The sequence below is a fragment of the Pongo pygmaeus genome, chromosome 10 (assembly GCF_028885625.2).
Source record: "Pongo pygmaeus isolate AG05252 chromosome 10, NHGRI_mPonPyg2-v2.0_pri, whole genome shotgun sequence".
NCBI classification, from domain to species: Eukaryota; Metazoa; Chordata; class Mammalia; order Primates; family Hominidae; genus Pongo; species Pongo pygmaeus.
The window spans coordinates 99,009,486-99,032,424 of record NC_072383.2 but is presented as its reverse complement, the minus strand read 5'-3'; the positions used below and the strand labels follow the sequence as shown (position 1 = coordinate 99,032,424).

The 22,939-nt window shown below is 38.4% G+C and overlaps 1 protein-coding gene across 5 annotated transcripts in view; it reads right to left on the bottom strand.

The window, feature by feature from the left end:
• The window catches only part of NR1H4 (nuclear receptor subfamily 1 group H member 4), a 90,234-nt gene that overhangs the window by 18,579 nt on the left and 48,716 nt on the right, over positions 1-22,939 (bottom strand). For 3 of the 5 annotated variants that reach the window (XM_054444196.1, XM_054444194.2, XM_054444192.1), the window contains 5 exons: positions 11,878-12,030; positions 9,792-9,925; positions 8,206-8,304; positions 7,768-7,867; positions 3,994-4,140 (listed from right to left, as the gene is read on the bottom strand). In XM_054444196.1, coding sequence (XP_054300171.1) covers positions 3,994-4,140; positions 7,768-7,867; positions 8,206-8,304; positions 9,792-9,925; positions 11,878-12,030 — 633 coding nt within the window. The remainder of the gene's footprint in view (positions 1-3,993; positions 4,141-7,767; positions 7,868-8,205; positions 8,305-9,791; positions 9,926-11,877; positions 12,031-22,939) is intronic. The other 2 variants (XM_054444197.1, XM_054444193.1) reach the window with 1 other exon arrangement.

Sequence of the window (22,939 nt, the reverse complement as noted above, 5' to 3'; positions counted from 1 at the left end):
ATACATTCGCTAGAGTAGAGACCTGTCAGTAAAATGAATAAATTTTGTCATGAGTCATCATTCCTTTTTATTTTATTAGTTTTGTAAGAATTAGATTTGACTGATGGATTTTTTTTTTTTTTTTTTAGATGGAGTCTCGCTGTGTCCCCCCAGGCTGGAGAGCAGTGGCGCGATCTCAGCTTACTGTAAGCTCCACCTCTCGGGTTCACACCATTCTCCTGCCTCAGCCTCCCGAGTAGCTGGGACTACAGGCACCCGCCACCACTCCTGACTAATTTTTTGTATTTTTAGGAGAGATGGGGTTTCACCATGTTACCAGGATGGTCTCGATCTCCTGACCTTGTGATCTGCCCGCCTTGGCCTCCCAAAGTGCTGGGATTACAGGTGTGAGCCACCACAACCAGCCAACTGGGATTCTGTTAAAGGGAGCACCACCACAGTCTATGGAAGCCAGAATCAAATAAATGACAAAGCTAAGCTGCTGAGGCCTTGCCCATCACAGGTTGAAGCCACTATAATTGTCTGCATAAAGAGAGAACCACCAGTGTATGTTCAATAGTCTAAAACAACAATTATATCCATACATGTGAAAATTCAGCCTGTCCTTTAATTCTTTCCTAAGTTAAACTGTCAATTATTGATTGTGGCTTTCAAATCAGGATAATTCAGTAGCTGGCGTAGTGACTAGCTAAAACACCCATCAGGAAAATTGAATTAGTTAAGAGAAGAAAAGCAGTAAGACTTGTAGAACTGAATGGTGCCTTGGAGGTTACCTGATTCAACCTTTTCCCCTTAACCTGGACATACACACACACACACACACACACACACACACACACACACATACACACACACATACACACACACAATCTGCCCAGAACCAAAATCCGTATTTCTTGACAACATAATGTCTTTTGAAAGTTGATAAGCTGCAAAGATATATCTCCCAGATCCTTTCTCTTCTCTCCATTTCTCCTGGTAGCAAGCGTCACATCTTTGAGACTTCTTGCCTCCTAAGAGGTGACTTCTGTCCTGGCTTACCCTAACACTGCTAGAAAATTTGTAAAGCTTGATTTTGACATTTTCCCTCCTCTGCTCAAAAATCTTCCATGTCTCCTATTACTTGGGAAATAACAAAATAATTAACCCAGCATCCAAGGCCCTCAATAATCTGATTCTGTCTTTTACTCCTTTCCATTTCCCTTTAATGTAACCCTTAATTCAGTCAGCTCAGCTACTCACCCTTCTTTGTGTGCATTCCCTGAGCTTTCTTGCCTCTTTCTCTTTGCCCCTGCTGGTCCTTCTCTCTTGCACCCTGGGTATTCAAATCAAATCTCATTCAAGTCCCAGCTCAAATACCAATAAAACTTTTTCGGAGCTCTCTCAACTAGGAGTCATCATCTCTCATTTTTCTCTTCCATATTTTATCATAATCATGGACAGTTAATCTCTTCCCATTAGACTGTAAGCTTCTTAGGGGAAAGAATATGCTTGATTTCTCTCTTCACTGCCACCACAGTACCTTGCCCTTAAATATTTGTTAGACTAGTAAATTAATGAATATATTAAGAATAATGCATCTTTTTAAAGTGTGTGGTTTTTAAATCTACCAATGATGCTAATTATGCTTTTTGTTTTTAACTAGGAAATAACATAATGACTATGGAAGGACTGCCTTTAAAAATAATTTTCCATTTAAAAAATTATTTCACTTCTATCACAGATGCAGAACTACCTGAAAACTTTCCCTCTAATCTCTATCTTAAAATATTGGTTTTAAAAGTCTTTAAATTTGCTTTGGTTAATGATAAGACTTTAGAAAGAAAACATCCTGAGAAGTCATCTCATTCATTCCCCACTCCCAACCCATATATGAAATCTCTCGGGAAAATAAGAACTCATCCTATCTTAAGGATCTCCTAAGATAAATTGCACAGAATTCCTGGTAATTCATCTCAATGTCTCTTGGGCTTCCCTGTCACAATGTTATTCCACAATAAGTTAAACACTGAGTAACTTGTGCTATTATCTCATCTTTTGAGAGGTAGTATAGCATAGTGGTTAAAAACGCACAAAGCCTCTTTTTTTTTTAAGACCGAGTCTCACTCTGTTGCCCAGGCTGGAGTGTGGTGGCACGATCTTGACTCACTGCAACCTCTATCTCCCGGGTTCAAGCAATTCTCCTGCCTCAGCCTCCTGAGTAACTGGAATTATAGGCACGTACTACCATGCCCAGCTAATTTTTTGTATTTTTAGTAGAGATGGAGTTTCACTATGTTGGCCAGGCTGGTCTTGAACTCCTGATCTCAAGTGATCCACCCCCTTCTGCCTCCCAAAGTTCTGGGATTATAGGCGTGAGCCACTGCACTCAGCTGACACAAAGCTTCTGAAGTCAGACTTCCTCTCTGTCATTGGGAAAGTTATTTAACCTTTCTCTGTCTCAGCTTTTCATCTGCAAAATGGGAATGATAATAGCAATTATTCATAGAATACTTGAGAAGATTAGATGAAATCATATATTTAGAAAAGTGTCTGAAACTGGCTGGGTGTAGTGGCTTATGTCTTTAATCCTAGCACTTTGGGAGGCTGAGGTAGGTGGATCACTTGAGGCCAGGAGTCCAAGACCAGCCTGGCCAACATGGTGAAACCCTGTCTCTACTAAAAATACAAAAATTAGCTGGGTGTGATGGCATGCGCCTGTAGTCCCAGCTACTTGGGAAGCTGAAGCACAAAAAAAAATCACTTGAACCCAGGAAGGGGAAACTGCTGAGCCAAGATCACGCCACTGCACTCTAGCCTAAGCAACAGAGCAAGATTCTGTCTCAAAAAATAAAAGTTAACTTTGGTCGGGCATGGTGGTTCACACCTGTAATCCCAGCACTTTCGAAGGCCAAGTCAGGCTGATCGCTTGAGACCAAGAGTTTGAGACCAGCTTGGGAAACATGGAGAAACCCTGTCTCTACTAAAAATACCAAAATTAGCTGGGTGTGGTGGTACATGCCTATAATCGCGGCTACTCAGGAGGCTGAGGCACAAGAATTGCTTGAACCTGGGAAACAGAGGCTGCAGTGAGCCGAGATCACACCACTACACTCCAGCCTGGGCAAAGAGCAAGACTCTGTCTAAAAAAAAAAAGAAAGAAAGAAAGAAAGAAAAAGTGTCTGAGACCTAGTAAATGACTTATAAATGTTGCTATTAAAATGTCTTCTTATTTTATTTTGATACAGATATATGATAGCTGGATACTTAGTCTTACATACCAGAAGATTTTAAATAAATAATCTTTTTCTTGGCTGAAGAATCCTAGCTCCTTTGTGCTAGTTTTTAAAAATCAGATGAATTTTCCAATCTTTTTTTTATTTTTATTTTATTTATTTATTTATTTATTTTTTATTATTATTATACTTTAAGTTTTAGGGTACATGTGCACAATGTGCAGGTTAGTTACATATGTATACATGTGCCATGCTGGTGTGCTGCACCCATTAACTCGCCATTTGGCATTAGGTATATTTCCTAATGCTATCCCTCCCCCCTCCCCCACCCCACAACAGTCCCCAGAGTGTGATGTTCCCCTTCCTGTGTCCATGTGTTCTCATTGTTCAATTCCCATCTATGAGTGAGAATATGCGGTGTTTGGTTTTTTGTCCTTGCGATAGTTTACTGAGAATAATGATTTCCAATTTCATCCATGTCCCTACAAAGGACATGAACTCATCATTTTTTATGGCTGCATAGTATAAAGTCTTCCTTTGGCTCTTCATCTTAGTGCAGTAAAGGGGTAGTTTTGCTACTTTGCTATTACAATAGAGATATTTGAACCAGGACTCTAGAAGTCTTATCGATTTAACACATATCTTTTTAGAGCCATTCTTCATGCTAGGCACAACAGGCATATAACATTGCATAAGATTGGCAAGAGCCCCGCCTTCATGGAGCACACCAATTTTACTCATAGAAACAAACTCTTTTACCATTAGCCAAATCACTTACCACTATTTCGAATTCTTTCTTCCAATAGGTCAGAATGCCCAGACGGAAGTTTCTTATTGAAAATCTCAGCTGAACGAAGGAACATAGCTTCAACCGCAGACCCTTTCAGCAAAGCAATCTGGTCTTCATGGTCCAAAGTTTGAAATCCTAGGTAATGATGATAATCAAATTGGTATCAAGGAGTAACAATGTTTCATGATCACCATCATTGCCATTGATAAAACATTTTCATCAAGTGATTTTGTAGTTGTTTTACAATTGGGTAGTCTAGTTGAGTCCGTTTGTACTTGCCAATAAAATAGAGGCTCTTATCTTCATTGAGCAGAATTTATTAAACAAGCTGGGCAAAGGGAGATGTCAAGTCCAAGCAGATACATATATTATGGCATAGATACACTGATTCAGATGAAGAAACCCTCAGAAACTAGACACAGGCAGATTTTCTTTGAGCCATTATGTTAGTCACACCTGATGTGACAGGGTCAACTTTGCATATTGGAAGCATCTACAAGCCAGAAAAAAACTTTATATGCACCCAGAATATTTGGCTAACTCATGAGTCTTTAGTCAAGCTAAAGAATGGGTAGTATTTCCCAAAAACAGCCAACTAAAGTTATGTTGATGTATCTGCTCTGAACTCAGTACTGCAACACACAGGGTGGGGGAAAATCAGAAAAATATGGTAAGAATTGCCAACCTGATGGAATATAACACTACCTGGAAAATTCAAAGTCGTTCTCCAGGCTTACATGGTACAGTCCCAACAGCTTCTCTGAACTCATTTTCTACTCCTCATTGCCCCTACTCTTTGTGTTCCAGCCACACTGACCCCTTGGCCCTGCTGTGAGCACACAAGCCTCTTTTTGCCTCAGAGATGAATGTTCTTCCCAGATATCCCCATGCCCCATGCCCTGCTCCTTCCTGCAATCAAGCCTCTGCTCCAGCATTCCCCAATCTAAAATACACTCCGCACCACTACTGGTCTCTACCTGCTTTATTTTAGTTTATAGAACTTATCACCACCCGACATGATATTATAGATTTATTTGCTTATTTGTTAATTATCTGCCACCTCTACTGGAGTGTACATTTCTTGGGGGCAGAGGCCTTGTTTTTGTTTACTTTTGTATCCCCAGTTCCTGGCACATAATAGGTACCTAAGAATTATTTGTTGGATAATTGACAGATTGAATGAATGAATGGGAAACAAAACACAAGCTCATGTGCATGCTGGCACATACACTCACATGAATAGAGATAACACCATCAGGGCCTAAATGGCTTAGGAAGAACTAAATAGCAAAGGGAGTATAGACAAGAGAGCAACGCTAAAGATTGAGCCACCATCCTAGAGAATCTAAGAGCTTCTTTGAGGAAAGGGGCCGTGTCTTATTGCCCTCAGGGACTCCATCACCTTGGACAGTGCCTGGCATAGGTTGTGCTCAATGAATACTGAATGGAATGATTCAATTCAGTTTTTCACAAAATATCCCTTCAGTACTGGTATTATATCCCTATTGCTACTACGTGTAATAATGCTATCTCTGTCATTATTGTCAATTTTTTTCCTTCTCAAGGGTTTTTGCCTTTTATTTCCTTCCATATTTTAAATTTTTTTTCCTTCTGCTTTACTCATTGAACACACACTAATTGTACTCGCTCCCTCAGGAACTAGGCTAGGCACTGGGAATTAAGAGATGTCAAGATATTGCTATTGCTTTCAGATAAGCTACCTTCTTATGAATAAGGTTTTTATTTGTCTTCAATTATTTCTTGATTCAAAACCAACTGACCATTTGAACTTAAAAAATCTCTTCCCATAAATAACCAAAAACATCTCCCTTTTCCAGTTCTTTCCCCCACAGTTTTTACTCTCATGTAATCCAGTTTTTTATTGAGATTGCCTTTGGTTTAATTAGCATATAGTAAATTAAGTTCCTCTTTCATTGTTAATAAAGAAATGAGAGCATATTAGTGTTTCAATGATAGTGAGAAATTTCTCCTCACACTTTATGAGTTTTATGTAGGCTTATGTCTATCCGTGACACATTTAATAAAATAATAGCATAATGCTGGCAAAAAGAAGGCAAATTAACATGTTTAATTAAAATCCTATGTCAGAAGTTATCTTCTATAATTTAATATTATAGTATTATGCTGCTATACAAGGTATTTATTATACTCTTCTAGACTATGGGATTTCAATACACCAATATTTTAATAAACACTGAAACAACTAAAACCCATTAGCTTAGATAGCATTAATAATGTGGCAAAAAGAATTTGAGGCTGGGATATAAGAAGACTCCCACATTCTAGTTTCTATACTGGCACCATCAGAATGAGTGTGGATAAGTAAGTCCCTCTCCCTCACCTTACACATACAACTGTTTCTCAAGCCCTATCAGTTTTTGAATCTCTCTTTTTTTGTTTCTTCTTCTCTTCCCCACTGCTATTGCTTTATTTCAAGCCCTGTTGCCTGGACTTGTGCAGTGGCATACTACTTGATCTTCCCTGCCCCCAGGCCCTTTCCATTCAAATTCATCTTACATGAACCTGATTAAGTCATTTCTGTATAACAAAAACTTCATCATTTCCCTCTGTTACAAAAACCACCAAAATCTCTTTGCTGTCCAGGGGACACAGATTAAATTCCTTAGTTAGGCCTTCATCAGTCTGGTACCAACTTACCTTATTGTCTAACCTAGGAGCCCACCACAGACACTATGCTATAACCACACTGAATTTTCTCTCCTATCTTGAATAATCCTATTCTTGTTCATGCCTCAGTGCCTTATAACAAGCAGATCTCTCGGCCAGACATGGTGGCTTGCGCCTGTAATCCCAGCACTTTGGCCAAGTCGGGCAGGTCACTTGAGGTCAGGAGTTTGAATCCAGCCTGTCCGATATGGTGAAACCCCATCTCTACTAAAAATACAAAAATTAGCTGGGCATGGTGGCGTGTGCCTGTAGTCCCAGCTACTCAGGAGACTGAGGCAGGAGAATTGCTTGAACTCGGGAAGCAAAGGTTGCAGTGAGCCAAGATCATGTCATTGCACTCCAGCCTGGGCAACAGAGCGAGACTCCATCTCAAACAAAACAAAACAAAAACAAAAAAAACAAGCAGATCTCTCAACTTGGAATGCTGCTGCTTCTCCACGCCAACTGGAAAACTTCTTTTTCTTTTAGACTCAACTCAAATATGATCCTCCCTGAAGTCTCTCCATCTTTCCTAGACACAATTAGCAACCAGTTCCTCTGTATTCAAATAGCACTTCATGTGTATGTGTATGTATGTGTAATTATTATTATTATTATCACCTTTGATCACTCTCCCTGAAGGTAATAGCCAGGCACTTAGTATAGAGTAGGTATCAACAACTGCTTATTGAAGGAGTAAATGGGTGAATGACAACTTTGCAAAGTTTCCATTTTTAATCTATTGATTTGAAAGAATTATTATACCTTATTTTAAATATCCTTTCTAGTTCTAACATCTTATGTCTATAGTAGTTCGACAGTTAATTTAAATCAGATATTAAATGATTTTCATTTTACAAAGAACAGACCTGCCTTTCTCAATGTCACAAGACTATTGTAGAGAATAGCAGCGAATTAAGTACATGTGAAAATACTTGGCAAAGTAATACTGAAAATAGAGCTGATCTCACAGGAATGTTTTGAAAATTAAAACGCCGTATGTAAAATAGGTAATCTAATCTGTGGGCACATATTCCTCTCAATAAATATTAACTTTGATTATCTAAAAAATACCTGGTAGCTTTTTTGTGAATTCTACAAGAACCTGTACATGATTGGTTGCCATTTCCGTCAAAATGAGAAAATTTTCTTCTGCACTGAATTCTTCTTTTAACTAAATTTTAAGAAAAAAAACAAATGATTAATAAGTAGATAAGAAAATGATAATATAAAACCATTAGACTAAAGAAAAACTAGGTTTAGATGATAAAATTTGAAAACCCATCTTACTATTTCTCAGATCTTTGGAGGGCAATTACCATTATCAAGATAGGTGGGAGACTTCATACTCTTCAATTGTTTAATGTTGCTAAGAGTTTAAAAGTCTAACTTGAATTCTCAGCTCTAATCATTTCAAAGTAACATATTCACATATAAATTATACCTCCAAGGCAATAAAAACTCCAGAAAATATTAACTTTAAACCCACATATTTTCAGATTTTATACATACAATTTTATTTGTTATTTCCTGAGGCATCCTCTGTTTGCTATATGAATCCATAATAAAACGTAGAAGAGTCTGTTGATCTGGGGTGAGTTCAGTTTTCTCCTACACTGGCAAGAAAATAAAATGTGTTAGGGAAGGTGTGTATAAAGCCTTCTTTCTATATGTGCATTCATCTGGAGGGACCTAATGGCAGAAATCATAAAAAAAAAAGCCATAAATACAGCAGGAACTATGAGTTCTAATAGAGTGTATAATTTCTTTCTCTGGATCCTCAGGCAGGCCATATCACATTTCACTGAATTTTCCTATCTGTAAAATATGAATAACAAAATATTCCACTTGTGTATTTCTTAAGAATAAATGGTAGTCTGGATATGAAGACTATTGAGCCCATTCATATTGAGGGTCACTGAAAGTTCAAGCTTTAATTATAACTAATGAAAGGTTCTCATATAGTATGACTACTATGAATACTATATTCGTATAGTATTCTACACGAATTCCACCTGGTGAAGTCATCTAAGAGTATTCATGTGGAGGAGGGATCAACAAACTGTGGCCCATGGATCAAATCCATTGGATTTTATAAAGTTTTATTGGAACACAGTCACACTCATTTGTTTATGTATTGTCTATGCTACTTTTGCACTAAAATGGCAGAGTTGAGTAATTGTTGTAGATACCATGTGGCCAAAGCCCTTTAAAGAAAAAAAGTTTGTCAACCCCTAAAATAGAGAGTCAACAATCTGGACAATTCAGACCCCAAACATCTCTTTCTCCCACTATAGCATCTTTTGAAGAGTGTGAATAATTATGTCAACTCTTCGCTTTCTTATACGAAAGTGTTACTGATGAAGCACTATGGCAAAATAATGCTTTCATATAAAATACTTCTTCTTAAATAAATACAAAAATACGTATTTGTAAAATTAAATGTGGGTAAAGTTTTCTTTGTCAATAATGTAATAAATGTTGAGAAGGGTGTGGTTTGGACAATCGTAGCTTATTGGTTTTTCAGCTAATGGCAAAATAAAATTCCATCAAATGTCCTGTGCATTATCACAATGTGTTTGTCTAAACACCTTGGATGCTGTTCCCCTATTTTGTCCTAAGTTGCTCAATGGATTTCTTGAGAAATTTGTAACCTCAGTGGGTAGGACTTTTCTCTATTGGTCCACATATGTGTATTCACCCTGTTTTACTCATTTATAAGGATTAATCCACAGCCTCTATTGAGACCACGTTCTTCCCAGTTTGAGACTTTCTTCTCAAAAAGATGGAAAAAATGGTCATCAATACTCAGTTGGAAAAAATCCATTTTATACACCAAATCATTCCTGCTGGCAAACACTAGGTAGTAGGACTGGAATGGAGTCAGAGAGAAGGAAAACTTTCACTTTTTAGTTTATGCATTGCTATTATTTGAACGTTTACAACAAAGCATGTATTAGGAATCCATTTTAATGAACAATTGGACTAGAAATTCAGCTGTGCCTGTGGCTTTAATTTGAAAGCCTCCTGGCCAGCTCACTATGTACCTAGAAACTCAGTTCCTGCCAGTCTTGGCAGACACCGTTGCATATTATTACCCTGCATGACTTTGTTGTCGAGGTCACTTGTCGCAAGTCACGACCTTCACTGTCTTCATTCATGGTCTGATCTGCATGCTGCTTCACATTTTTTCTCAGTCGCTTAGATTTACACTGAATTTCAGTTAACAAGCCTAAAACAAATAAGCATAGAGACTTCACCAATCACAGAAACTACTGTTGGGTGTGTGGTCATAAAACCACTGATATGTACCTGGCCCAGAAGATCCCCTATGCAATGGCACAGAACTAACGCTAGCCTTTTATGCATTTTAGAAAGGGAAGGCCAAGGTTTGAGACTTAACCTTGAACAAGTAGTTTAACCTCTGTGAGTCTCAGTTTCCTCATTTGTAAAATGGGAATAATATCTACCTCATAGAGTTTTGCGTAGGTTAAAAGCAATAGATCATATTTAAATGGGCTTTATATAAAGAACTTGTGATATGAAAGCATTGTACAAATGCAAGGGATTCAGTCAATGAAAAGGTGAATGACACTATCCCTGTTCCTGCTCTAGGGGACTGTGAAAATTGGTGTTTTAAAACATGCCATTAATATTATTTTCAGCCATGTTTACATACTCTACCAGAAGAAGGATATTGAATTTCACATTAAACACATATAAACTTATTGAGAAAAACAAACGTTAACATCCTTTAGGGAAATTTTTAAAATCCTATTAATTTTGAGAACAGTGCCAATTCCTGAGAATACAGTTAAAAATAAAAATAATACAAGGTGACATTAAAAATGTCTTTGAATGATCATACAATCAACCTCATTGATTTACACTTAAAGAGAGCTATTAAAAGTAATGTAAAACAATCTTCCCTTCATCCCATTTAACGTCCTTACTCTTTTCTCAATGCCAATAAAACAAAGTTCCAGGAATTTCTTTGTACAGGGAATTTATTTTATAGAACCATGAAATATCCGCATCTGTTACTGGACGAGTTTGTGTTCATAAATATTATAGACTGCTATATGTGGCTTCATGCAAAATGTCCTCAGCGCTCCAGCTGGAACAAGTTCATATTTAAGTGATGAGCTATATGAGCTGTGCAGTGTCAGAGTAAGTGTTTCCATTGCAAGATTGGATTCCAGCAGCAGCCCCTATTGCAGGCTCTCATTTCATGTATGCTAAGATGAGATTGTGATCAGCTACTATAAAATTTTCATCCACCCAGAGCTGGATTATTTACACAGACCTATTTTCCCCCAACCTGCATGCATTATTTCCCTGGGTCCATCCCAGTTGCCTGTACAGTTTGGTAACAATAGAACTGGAGTCACCTTCTGAAGGCTTTTATTTCATTTGGCATTCCCTGCCTGAATGCTGTCACCCCCTTGGTGACATTTGTTTGTCTATTTGTGTTTTGAGGAGAAACAGGACATATCTCAGAATCTGAGTGGTCTGTAGAATTTGCAGAATGAAAAATTAATTATGTTATATACTAGCATGCATTCCAATTTTTGATGAAGATTACAGTTTCTCACAAAGCCAGCAGTTAATACAGTGTCTCTTTATCAGATAGAAAGACAAAATTATATTAAAACTGGGAGTAGTTAATTTCCTGTGTAAACCTATACAAATTGGTTCAAAGCTGCACTAAGAGAAGACAGATTCTTAATAAAATGACTTGGTTTAGAACTCTATTTAGACAATTCAGAGGCAGTTATACCTTATAAAGCATTCTTATTTTTTTCCGCAATAGTGAATTTGTATGCTAATTAAGCAATAAATAATAAGTATATTAAAATCAAATTTAGAGGAAACTTTTAGATTGTCATTCATAGCTCATTGAAGCACGTTATTTGAATGGTATGTTAATGCCACTGGGCTCCATGTATAGTTCACTGCGACAAAGAAAAACAAAAACAAAAAAAAACGCATTTCTTTTGGGTGACTAAAATGCTCTTTAGTTGACAGTTTGGACAATTTCAGTGGTTCATTACCCTTTTCAAGAACTTAGATGGCTTAGTAGGTTCCTTCTTTAATGTGTGAAGTAGCACTCTCGTGATGAGTTACCTGACATCTGCCTCCTTAAGAGATTTTTAGTGAAATGTAATTGCTTGAAGTGAATACCTGTATACATACATTCAGCCAACATTCCCATCTCTTTGCATTTCCTTAGTCGACACTCTTGACACTTTCTTCGCATGTACATATCCATCACACAGTTGCCCCCGTTTTTACACTTGTACACAGCGTTTTTGGTAATGCTTCTCCTGAAGAAACCTGTGGGAGAAACACTGAAAAGTGTAAAAAGTCCTCTCACAGCTTCTCAGGAAAAAAACAAGTTTGGATTGAGAGATGCCAGGACATTTTCTCACCAACTGCTGGAGAGCACCCAGGCCATCCTTGAGCACACCAGTGACAAATACTTTATATGACATTGTGTTGTTGAGAAGCCTGTTGTTTTTCATTTATCTCTCAGAAATAAAGACAAGTTTGAATTATAGCCTCTCTTAGGAAAAATGTGAATTTGTTTTCTAAGACAAATTACTTTCATAGATCTTTATTGGGGGACAATTCTATGCCAGTGAGCACTGAGTGCAGAGGGTACAAAGGCAAACAATTCACCCCTGGGCTCCAAGAGTTTAAAGGCTGGCTGAGGACAAAGACGCACAAACAACGAAACAAGTGAAATTACATGTTGCCTGGGCTCTAAAAGCTGCACTGCGGCAGAGCAAACACACAGATTCCTCAGTTTGGGATGAAGAGGTCAGGATAGGAAGTGAGCGTTGAGCGAAGTTTTGGAAAGTGAGTTGCTGTTAACCAGGCATTCAGAGAGAAAATTGCATTCAAGGTTTCAATTCAGTACTTTATATGCCAGCCTGGCATAATAATAAAAATGCCAACCTTGAGCTAAAAGCAAACATCTCCCCTGAGAAGGTATAGCACAGCTGCAGCCTGTTAACAGGTAAGATGCCTAGAGTGAAGAAGGGAGGTAACCGGCTTCAAATCTGCTTCGCCATTTCCCCACTTTCTGCTTTCTCCTCCATCTGACTAATCACAGTTCCTGACACTTTCAGAGTCAAGGAGGCAGTGTTGAATAGGGAGAGGATTGTGAGAGGTAAGAGAAGAAACGACCGGAAGGCGGTTACTTGCCTAGTATTGCTGTAAGCTGGTTTGTGCATAGCAAGTTTTCAAAGTTGTCCCTTTCTCCATTGGGTTGGGTTGTTTAGAGACTTCTCATCTTCGGGATACTTTCATCTGAACTTTGTTTTTTCTTTTTTTGAGACAGAGTCTTGCTCTGTCACCCAGGCTGGAGTGCAGTGGCACAATCTCGGCTCATGCAGTCTCCGCCTCCCAGGTTCAATGGATTCTCCTGCCTCACCCTCTGGAACAGCTAGGATGACAGGCGCCGCCCACCATGGCCGACTAATTTTTATGTTTTTAGTAGAGATGGGGTTTCACCATGTTGGCCAGGCTGGTCTCAAACTCCTGACCTCAGATGATCTGCCCGCCTCAGCCTCCCAAAGTGCTGCGATTACAGGCATGAGCCACCACGCCCAGCCTCATCTGAACTTTTTTGATGAGGGCAAATACATCTCTATTCTAGCCCATGGTATGTGTCTCCTTCAACATCTAGGAATTTGGCGATTCACTCCACAATTTTTACACTGAGGTCACTCTATGTGGTTCTCTTCACATGGATCTAAGATAACCCCATAATGGCTTTCTCTGATCTAACAATCTCTGTGGAGCAGAGAAATCTCTCCCATTTATCCATGAGCAGTCAGCCACCTGGCTTCCTGCCTTTCAACTTCTCAGGTGAAAGTGAGACACAAAGTCCCCATGTCTGTCAGCTTCAGGGGATACATGTCAACCTACTCAAGTGATCGTCTTGAAGACTCTTTCATCGGGCTTGGGGCAATAGGACCTCTTTAGTATACATTTTGGGGGCACGAGGGGACACCATTTTCCAATCCTCACAAAGTTACTACACATTCCAGTGGTGGCCCAAGGGACAGACACTCCCACTTCCAACATTCTCCTTTGCAGTAGGGATGTAAGATTCACACAGCACACTAGTCACATGCTCCAAAATCTTTATAAGACCTCTGTATAATTTCCAACTCCTGATCTCTTCATTCCCTCAAAATAAGTGAGATGTTTAACTGGTTCTTGAATATCCACTGTGAAATTTCTGCCAGATGGGCTCACCTTGGAATGTAGCATCTAGTGTCTTCATGTCTCTGTTAAAATTGAGAGGAGTCCTTCCTATTTTAACAGACTGTTGGAATAATATCTAACATTTATTAAACACTTAGTAGCTATTGTTTGAACTACTTTACCTCCATTTACTGATTTAATTCTCATATCTTTTATGATGAAGACCGTATTATTTGTCCCCATATTATAGATGAAGAAAAAAAGGTACAGAGAGCTTAAGTACCTTGGCCATGATCACATGGTTAGTAGTTGGCTAGGAAGGTTCAAACCCAGGCAGTCATGCACTAAAGCCTGTACTCTTTACTATCTTGCAATTGCCACCTTTGGGTCACAAGAGAGCAAAATAATTTACCGTTAAGTACCAACTATCTGAAAGCTGCACTCTCTGACCTGGGAAATACCAAGATGAATAAGACATTCCTTGTCTTCAGAGTTGCATACTTAGTTGGAATAAACAGAAGTAAATTTACAGCATAATATGAAATATGAGTGATAAGATAGCTAAACAAGGAATAAATTATTGAAATGTAGAAGCAGGTCCACACCATATGCTTGTAAAGATTGTTCCACATTTAAGGAGGAGAGGCAGCAATTACATTGCACCCATGTAGAGCTGCATATTTCTTATGACAATTTTTCAGCAGAAGGCACTTAAAAATTGTTCTAGTAAGATAAGTATAATATGACGATTTCCCAACTGCTAGAAGTCAAGCGCCCCGAAGAAAAGGCGTTGTATAGACTGGGAGTGATCCTGATTAATTAAGAGTAGCCAGAATCAGGGAAGGGTCCATGAAGGAAATAGAATTTGATCTGGGCTTTGAAGAACAAGTGAGGTTTTAGAAACATGGACCATGAGAGAGGAAAGACATTCGGAAAAATGAGCAAACACAGGGTGTTATGAAAATTCCAAGAAAGGGTAGATATTCCATCTTGGTGGCGGTAGGGTAGAGTACGGAGAGAATTAGTGGGAGATGGGTAAGCAGTTGTAATAGGAACACAATGTGATTAAGTGTCCTTGAATGCCAAGCAAAGGAGTTGAGCCTTTACCATGTTGAAAGAGGGAAGCCATTAAAGGCTTTGACAGGGGACAGTATGACCTAACCTGTATGTTGGGAAGCTTCTCGGAGCAAGGTAAAGGTGGAACGGGTATTGGAGACTAGAGAGAGGAGACTATTGCCATAATACATCTGAGAGGCTACCAACGCCTGAACTAAAGTGGGACAGAATAGAAAGGAGGAAACAGGGAGAACATCAGGTTTTGGTAACTCATGAAATATGAAAACAGAGGCTGAAGGAAAAGTTAGAGATGTCAAGGTTAAGAAAGTCATGGACTTGCTTGTGAATTTTTCAGCTGGTGTAAATTTCAGTAGGAAAGATCTTAACATTTTTCTAAATGTCAAATCCAACCAAATAAAGTCTAAAAAAAGACTTTGTGCTGCAGATCAGTGTTGATATTGAGAGTGCAAATACCAAAGCATGCATTTTAAGAGACTAAAAGCAAAAAGAGGGCTTTTTCTTTCCTGGTACCAAATCATGACCTCAATGTCCACTTGAGCCTACATGAATCAGCCTTCCTACTAATAATCTTCTGCCCCTCCCAGGAACGATTTCCTTTAAAACTGTCATAGATACTGATAGACAGCTTAATAGTTAACAGAATAAAGCTCTTTCTTCCAAGATGAGTCAAAGGAACAGTGCGTAGAACCATTCTGCAGGGTTTTTTGACTCTGGTATTAACTGAAAAAGAAATCATTATCATCTGAATAGCTGAATTAATTAGCTTTCACTCTGAGATAGCAACACAATATTATCATTATATCATTTAAATATGGGTACATATACTGTATTTATACTTATGCAAATCTATCCATACACATACCTCTGCCTCTTTCTTGTGCATATTCAACAATGCTCATATCAGAAAAGTCATTTGAAAATGAATGGAAAGGAAATTCACTGAGGAACAGAGCCTTGCTGGTAATACAGGATGAGTAGACAGGATTGTCATTGCCATCTGGGGAATGTGTAGCACCAATGGGATCCCTGGGGTAGCAAGCAAATAGCTATAGGATGGTACTTTTACGTGGATTCCTCAATTCTGCAGAACAGTGCACACTGCTTTTCTGCCTCTTTTTTTTTTCCCCCAGATGGAGCCTCACTCTGTTGCCCAGGTTGAAGTGCAGTGGTGTGATCTCAGCTCACTGCAACCTCTGCTTCCTGAGTTCAGGCAATTCTCTTGCTTCTTTATACTGGTGGAAGCCACATACCACACCCTATTCTCAAGCCATACACATATATGTGTGCATACACATGCACGTGCCAGACTCCAGTGACTGATACTGATAGCCACTGGTAGTAGGCCACCCATTACTTTGCAATCAATAAAATATTGGTTGATGTTGTAAAACTTTAAGGGTCTACAAGCTTTTAAAATAGCAGCAAACACATAGAGGTGAGTAACTAGAGATCTTTCCATTCAAGATGACCTAAATAGAGACAGCTTCTAGGTCTGTCTCCGCTTATACAGCACTTATTTTGTGCCAGGCACTGTTCTAAAATAGTAAATGGCAATTCATTTCCTATTGATAACAATCCAATGGGGCAGATACTACTATTATCTCTTTCTTTTTATTATTATTATTATTATACTTTAAGTTTTAGGAATACTATACAGCCATAAAAAATGAGGAGTTCATGTCCTTTATAGGGACATGAATGAAGCTGGAAACCATCATTCTCAGTAAACGATCGCAAGGACAAACAACCAAACACCACGTGTTCTCACTCATAGGTGGGAATTGAACAATGAGAACACATGGACACAGGAAGGGGAACATCACATACTATCATCTCTTTCTTACCAAAGAGGAGACTGAGTTACAAAGAGGTTAATTTCCTCAAGGTCCTGCAGAGAGCAAATGGTAGAGTTCAGATGTGTGAACCTTGATAAATTAACACCCTACACTCTTTTTATTCTTTATTTTTTAGACAAGGTCTTTCTCTGTCGCCCAGGGTGGATTGCATGGTGCAATCATAGCTCACTGCAGCCTCAAACTCCTGGGCTCAAGCGATCCTCTCACCTCAGCCTCCTGAGTACTGGGACTATGGGTGTATCCCACTATGCCCAGCTATTAATAATTTTTAATTTTTTAATAGAGACTGAGTCTAGCTATGTTGTCCAGGCAGGTCTCAGACTCCTGGGCTCAAGCAATCCTCCTGCCTCAACCTCCCAAAGTGTTGGGATTACAGGCATGAGCCACTGTGCCCACCTGACTCTGTGCTCTTAACCACTGCCTTATGCTGTCCTTTTAGTAGGAAGTTTACATTTTTAAAAATCATCCTGAGACATGAATCTACCCAGGTTTTACACAGCATGGCAAGTGCCCAGCCCATAACAAACTTGTTACCGTCCCCAGTTTGAGTTCATAAATGATTGTTTTGCAATAATTGTAGGAACATTAAGATGAAAGGATGACTGATTAAGGTGTTTATGTGTGCTTTTTTCTTGCTTCTATTGCTTTTTCATTTTCTTTTCCATCCCAAGAGGGTGGAAACTCTTGTTCACTTGCTGGGACAAAAGCTGCAATTTTTCTGTCTCTAAATAAAGATAACTCTCACATAGGATTTTTGTTTTCGACCTCTGTTTGAAACGGTTATATTGGATCATCTCAAAGGTGTTGGAGGTGAAGGGCAATGCTTGTAGAATTGGGAATGGGATGAGTCTGGGAGGTTCTGTGAGTATTGAACCAGCACTAATAAAGAGCTTCTAGAGGAGTGACAGATCTCTAATGATGTAGCTCTGAGACAAGGACAGGAAGATACTAAGAACCAAGGCCTTGAAAACCCTGGGGTAAGATGTCCATGCTGGACTGTGGCTAAGTTGTTCACTTTCAAGGGACAAATTCAAAGTTGAACATGATCCTGAGGTTTGCGCACGATCCTGGAGGAAGGAGTATTCTCAAACATAGACCAAATGAATTTCACATCAGCTGGGAGAGTTGTGAGCTTAGAAGAGATTAACTTTGATTTAGAGAAATATAGGAATATAACATATCTTACATCACAAAGCATTTCTAAAAGGTTACACATAAGGCAAATAGAAGACATAGAGGTGACTACGTAAAGAACTAAGTGAAAATGAACTAAAGGGAAATGAAAATACAATTTATCAAAATTTATGGGATGTGGCAAAAGCAGTGTTTACAGAGAAATTTATAGCATTAAAATGCATATATTGATTAAGATCTAAAATCAATAATCTAAGCTTTCACTTTAGGAAACTAGAAAAGAATAAATTAAATCCAAAATAAGCAAAAAAAAAAAAAACTAAAAATTAGAGCAGAGATCAATGAAATTGAAAGTAAGAAAATGATAGAGAAAAACCACTGAAACCAAAAGCTGGTTCTTTAAATACATCAATAAAAATTAATAGTCAATAAAATAGATCTATAAAATTAATAAGGCTAGGCTAACCAAACCCAGCAAGGCTAACCAAGAGAAAAGAGAGAGAGAAGACACAAATTACCAATATCAGAAATGAAGGAGAGGCCCATTGTTACTAATCCCATGGACATTAAAAGGAAAATAGAGAAATATGAACAACTCCAAGCCTGCGAATTTGCTAATTTAGATGAAATTCCTGGAAAGATATACCCTACCAAAACTCAACAAGGAGAAATTGGTCATCAAAATAGGCCTACACAATTAAAGAAATTGAATCAATAATTAATAACCTAAAACAGAAAGCAACAGGCCCAGATGGTTTCACTGGTTTATTCTGTCAAGCATTTAAAGAAGAAATGATACCAATTCTGTACAATCTTTTCCAGAAAATAGAAGCAGAGGGAACACTTTCTAACTTATTTTATGAGGCCAGCATTACCCTAGTACCAAAACTATACAAAGACATTATAAGAATTTTTTCTCCAAGTCTTTGTTATTGTGAACAGTGCCACAATAAACACACGTGTGCATGTGTCTTTATAGTAGAATGATTTATAATCCTTTGGGTATATACCCAGTAATGAGATTGCTGGGTCAAATGGTATTTCTTGTTCTAGATCCTTGAGGAATTGCCACATTGTCTTCTACAATGGTTGAACTAATTTACACTCCCACCAACAATAACAAAGACTTGGAACCAACCCAAATGCCCATCAATGATAGACTGGATAAAGAAAATGTGGCACACATACACCATGGAATACTATGCAGCCATAAAAAAGGATGAGTTCATGTCTTTTGCAGGGACATGGATGAACCTGGAAACCATCATTCTCAGCAAACTAACACAAGAACAGAAAACCAAGCACGGCATGTTCTCACTCGTAAGTTGGAGTTGAACAATGAGAACACATGGACAAAGGGAGGGGAACATCACACACCGGGGTCTGTCAGGGGGTGGGGGGCTAGGGGAGGGATAGTATTAGGAGAAATACCTAATGTTGATAATGGGTTGATGGGTGCAGCAAACCACCATGGCACGTGTATACCTATGTAACAAACCTGTGCGTTCTGCACATGTACCCCAGAACTTAAAGTATAATAATAATAAAAAAATAAAGCACCATGCTAAAAAAAAAAAAAAAAAAAAAAAAAAGAATTTTTTCTCATTTTTCTTTTTAAATTTAGTGTGTTAGCATTTGTTTTTGTTTATTTTTATTTTTCTCTGGCATTGTGTTTTGATTTCATTATAAAGAATAGGTCATCAGGTGGACTTGGTCCATGATTTGGACCAAGCTTTTAATCAGCTTTTCCCAAATTTGAGCCTACCTCGGGACACCTTGACTCCAAACCCTATCATCCAACGTACTGCAGGACCTCTCAGGCATCTCTGCTGAGGATACCCATATTGGCAATTACTGGCTCATCAAGACCATCGACCAGGGTAACTTGGCCACCATGCAGTTGGCCTGACACACCCTAACTAGGAAAGAGGTAGCTGTGCAGATCATTGATAAGACCAAATGGAACTCCTTTAGACTCCAGAGACTGTACAAGAACTGCATGCTGCTGTGCATGCAGCCACAGTGGGGCCGAGAGAACTCAGTACAGTGGAAGATGGAGGTGTGAAAATTGCTTTGGAGATATCTCAACCAGTTTCCATTTAAGCATATATCCCAGACTTCCAAGTCTTTTAAAAGCATCGTCTCCAAAATAACTGATGAGTTTAAGCTTTAAAAGGCTGCCAAGAGCCACCTGGGAGACAAGAGGAGGGGCTGGCCATCTTCCCCATATCCCCAAGCCTTCCACCTCAACACTCCCTCTTCAAAACGCAGAGATTGGAGAGGTGTGTCCCCCAGGGCATTTCTTCCCACCAGCCCCTTCTTTTTTTCTTCCATGTTTGTTGGGAGGGAAGATGGTACTACAGAAATAAATAAAGACTATCCACACAACAAAGAAAGAAACGACAAAATACAAAAAGCAAAGAAAACTGAAGTGATTCTTAGGGGTTGCCTCTAGGAGCAGTTGAAGAGGGTGGGGATGGGGCTTTTTTCTGATGATATGCCCTTCTTACCATCCGACTTTGGAATCACATGCACTCATTGCTTTGACAAAATGCTTATTAAGTGATGAAGGAGTCTAAAGGAGTAGAAAGCAAAAACCCACTGACACCATCAGACCTACTGGGTTTCTGCTGAGAGGATGAGGACGGGGTTATGATGAGGACAGCCAAGCTGTGCTGGAGTTTGGCTTTGGATACCTTCAGTGACCATTTAAAGTGCCAGTTAGGCAAACCCCCAGAAGCTGGTGGCCCACAGTGACTGGCACCTGCTCCCCAGCATCTTCCCTGGGGTTCCTAGGGGTGTTCTGGGTTCCTAATAGGTGAATTCCAGCACTGGGAGGTACCTGATGCTTCTTGTAGCTACCTGAGCCCAAGTGAATTCGTTTGCTCTGTGGGGTTAAACCTTTCACCTTCAAACTGCTGCTTAAATGCCTATTTCCATTTTTTCTTGGGTGTAGATTTGTAACTTTTCTCATTTAGTAATTTATGCTTTAAGATGTTTCTTTTAATCACTACTTATACATATTGCTTACATGTTTGCTTTAAACATTTTTTCTTGTTTAAATTTAGTTTTTATCATCTTAGTTTGTCTTGTCTCATCACCTATATGTTTATGTGAAATGTCAGTTCATATCCCCTGGAAATCATCTTATTACCATTGCATTTTTCTATATATTCTTTTCGATACTCTTTTACTGATTTTATATTTCTTAATCTTTTTGTTTGCTTGACTGTTTTCTCTTTTTTTCTACTTCAGCTGAGTTATGTAGACTGTTTTTCTGCTTTTGCTTTAGAATGGTGACTATGAAGGCAAGAATTTGGTCTGGTTTGCTCACCAAGGCATCTCCTATGCTTAGAATAGAGCCTGGCATACAAATTGGTACTTAATAATATTTGCTGAATAAAGAATTGGGTTAATTAATAGGAAGAGGGAGAGTTTTGAAAACAGTGTATGACCCAAACTGGGGAGGCTGGATGAACAGAGGAATAACAAATAAGAATTCACCAACAAAATCACATCTAATGACTACTGAGCACATAAGAGTGCCAGGTACATCAAGACTAAAACCCCAAAAGCAAATGCAACAAAAACAAACAAATAAATAAATGGGACCTGATTAAACTAAAAAGATTCTACACAGCAAAATAAATAATCATCAGAGTAAACAGACAACCCACAGAATGGGAGAAAATATTTGCAAACTATGCATCCGACAAAGTACTAGTATCCAGAATCTATAAGAAACTCAAATAAATCAGCAAGGAAAAATCAAGTAATCTCATCAACAAGTGGACAAATGACATGAATAGACATTTCTCAAAAGAACACATACAAATGGCCAAAAAACACATGAAAACATGCTCAGTATCACTAATCATCGGGGAAATGCAAATTAAAATGACAATGAGATACTACCTTACTCCTGGAAGAATGCCCATTTTAAAAAAGTCAAAAAATAATAGATTTTGGTGTGGATGTAGTGAAAGGGGAATGCTTTTCACTGTTGGTGGGAATGTAAATTAGTGCAACCTGTATGGAAAATGGTATGGAGATTTCTTAAAGAACTGAAAGTAGATCTACCATTCGATCCAGCAATCCCACTAGTGAGTGTCTACCCAAAGGAAAAAAAGTAATTAGATAAAAAGACACATGCATATGTATGTTTATTGCAACCCAATTCACAATTGCAAAGATATGGAACCAATCTAAGTGCCCATCGACCAATGAGTGGATAAAAAAACTGTGGTATATATACACCATGGAATACCATTCAGCCATAAAAAGGAATAAAATAATGTCTTTTGCAGCAACTTGGGTGGAGCAGAAGGCCATTATTCTAAGTGAAGTAACTCAGGAATGGAAAACCAAATGCCATGTGTTCCCACTTACATGTGGGACCTAAGCTATCAGTAGGCAAAGCTATACAGAGTGTATAATAGACTTCAGAGACTCAGAAGGGAGGAGGGGAGAAAAGTGTGGGATAAAAAACTACATATTGGATAAAATGTATACACTCTGGTGACGGGTACACCGAAATCTCAGAATTCATCAATATACAATTCATTCATGTAACAAAAAACCATTTGTATGACTGTACCCCCAAAAGCTATTGAAATTAAAAAAAAATACTTTTTATAAAGAGTGTCAGGTACAGAGCTAGATATTTTAAAAATAATATCCAATTTTTTTAAATTCACAACAACCCAATGATAATAGTAATAATAGCAGGCAATGATTGAGGATTTTCCATTAGGAAGAACTCTGTTAAGTACTTTACAGGTATCAATTTATTTAATCCTCATGACAATCTATAGATACCTGCTTCAAAAGACTGTCTTGAAGATTAAACGAATTAGTACATATAAAGCCTCCCAGAACAGTGCCTGCATATAGTAATTACTTGATATAGGTTATCAACATGATTATTACTATCATCATCATCACATCACCAACATTACCAT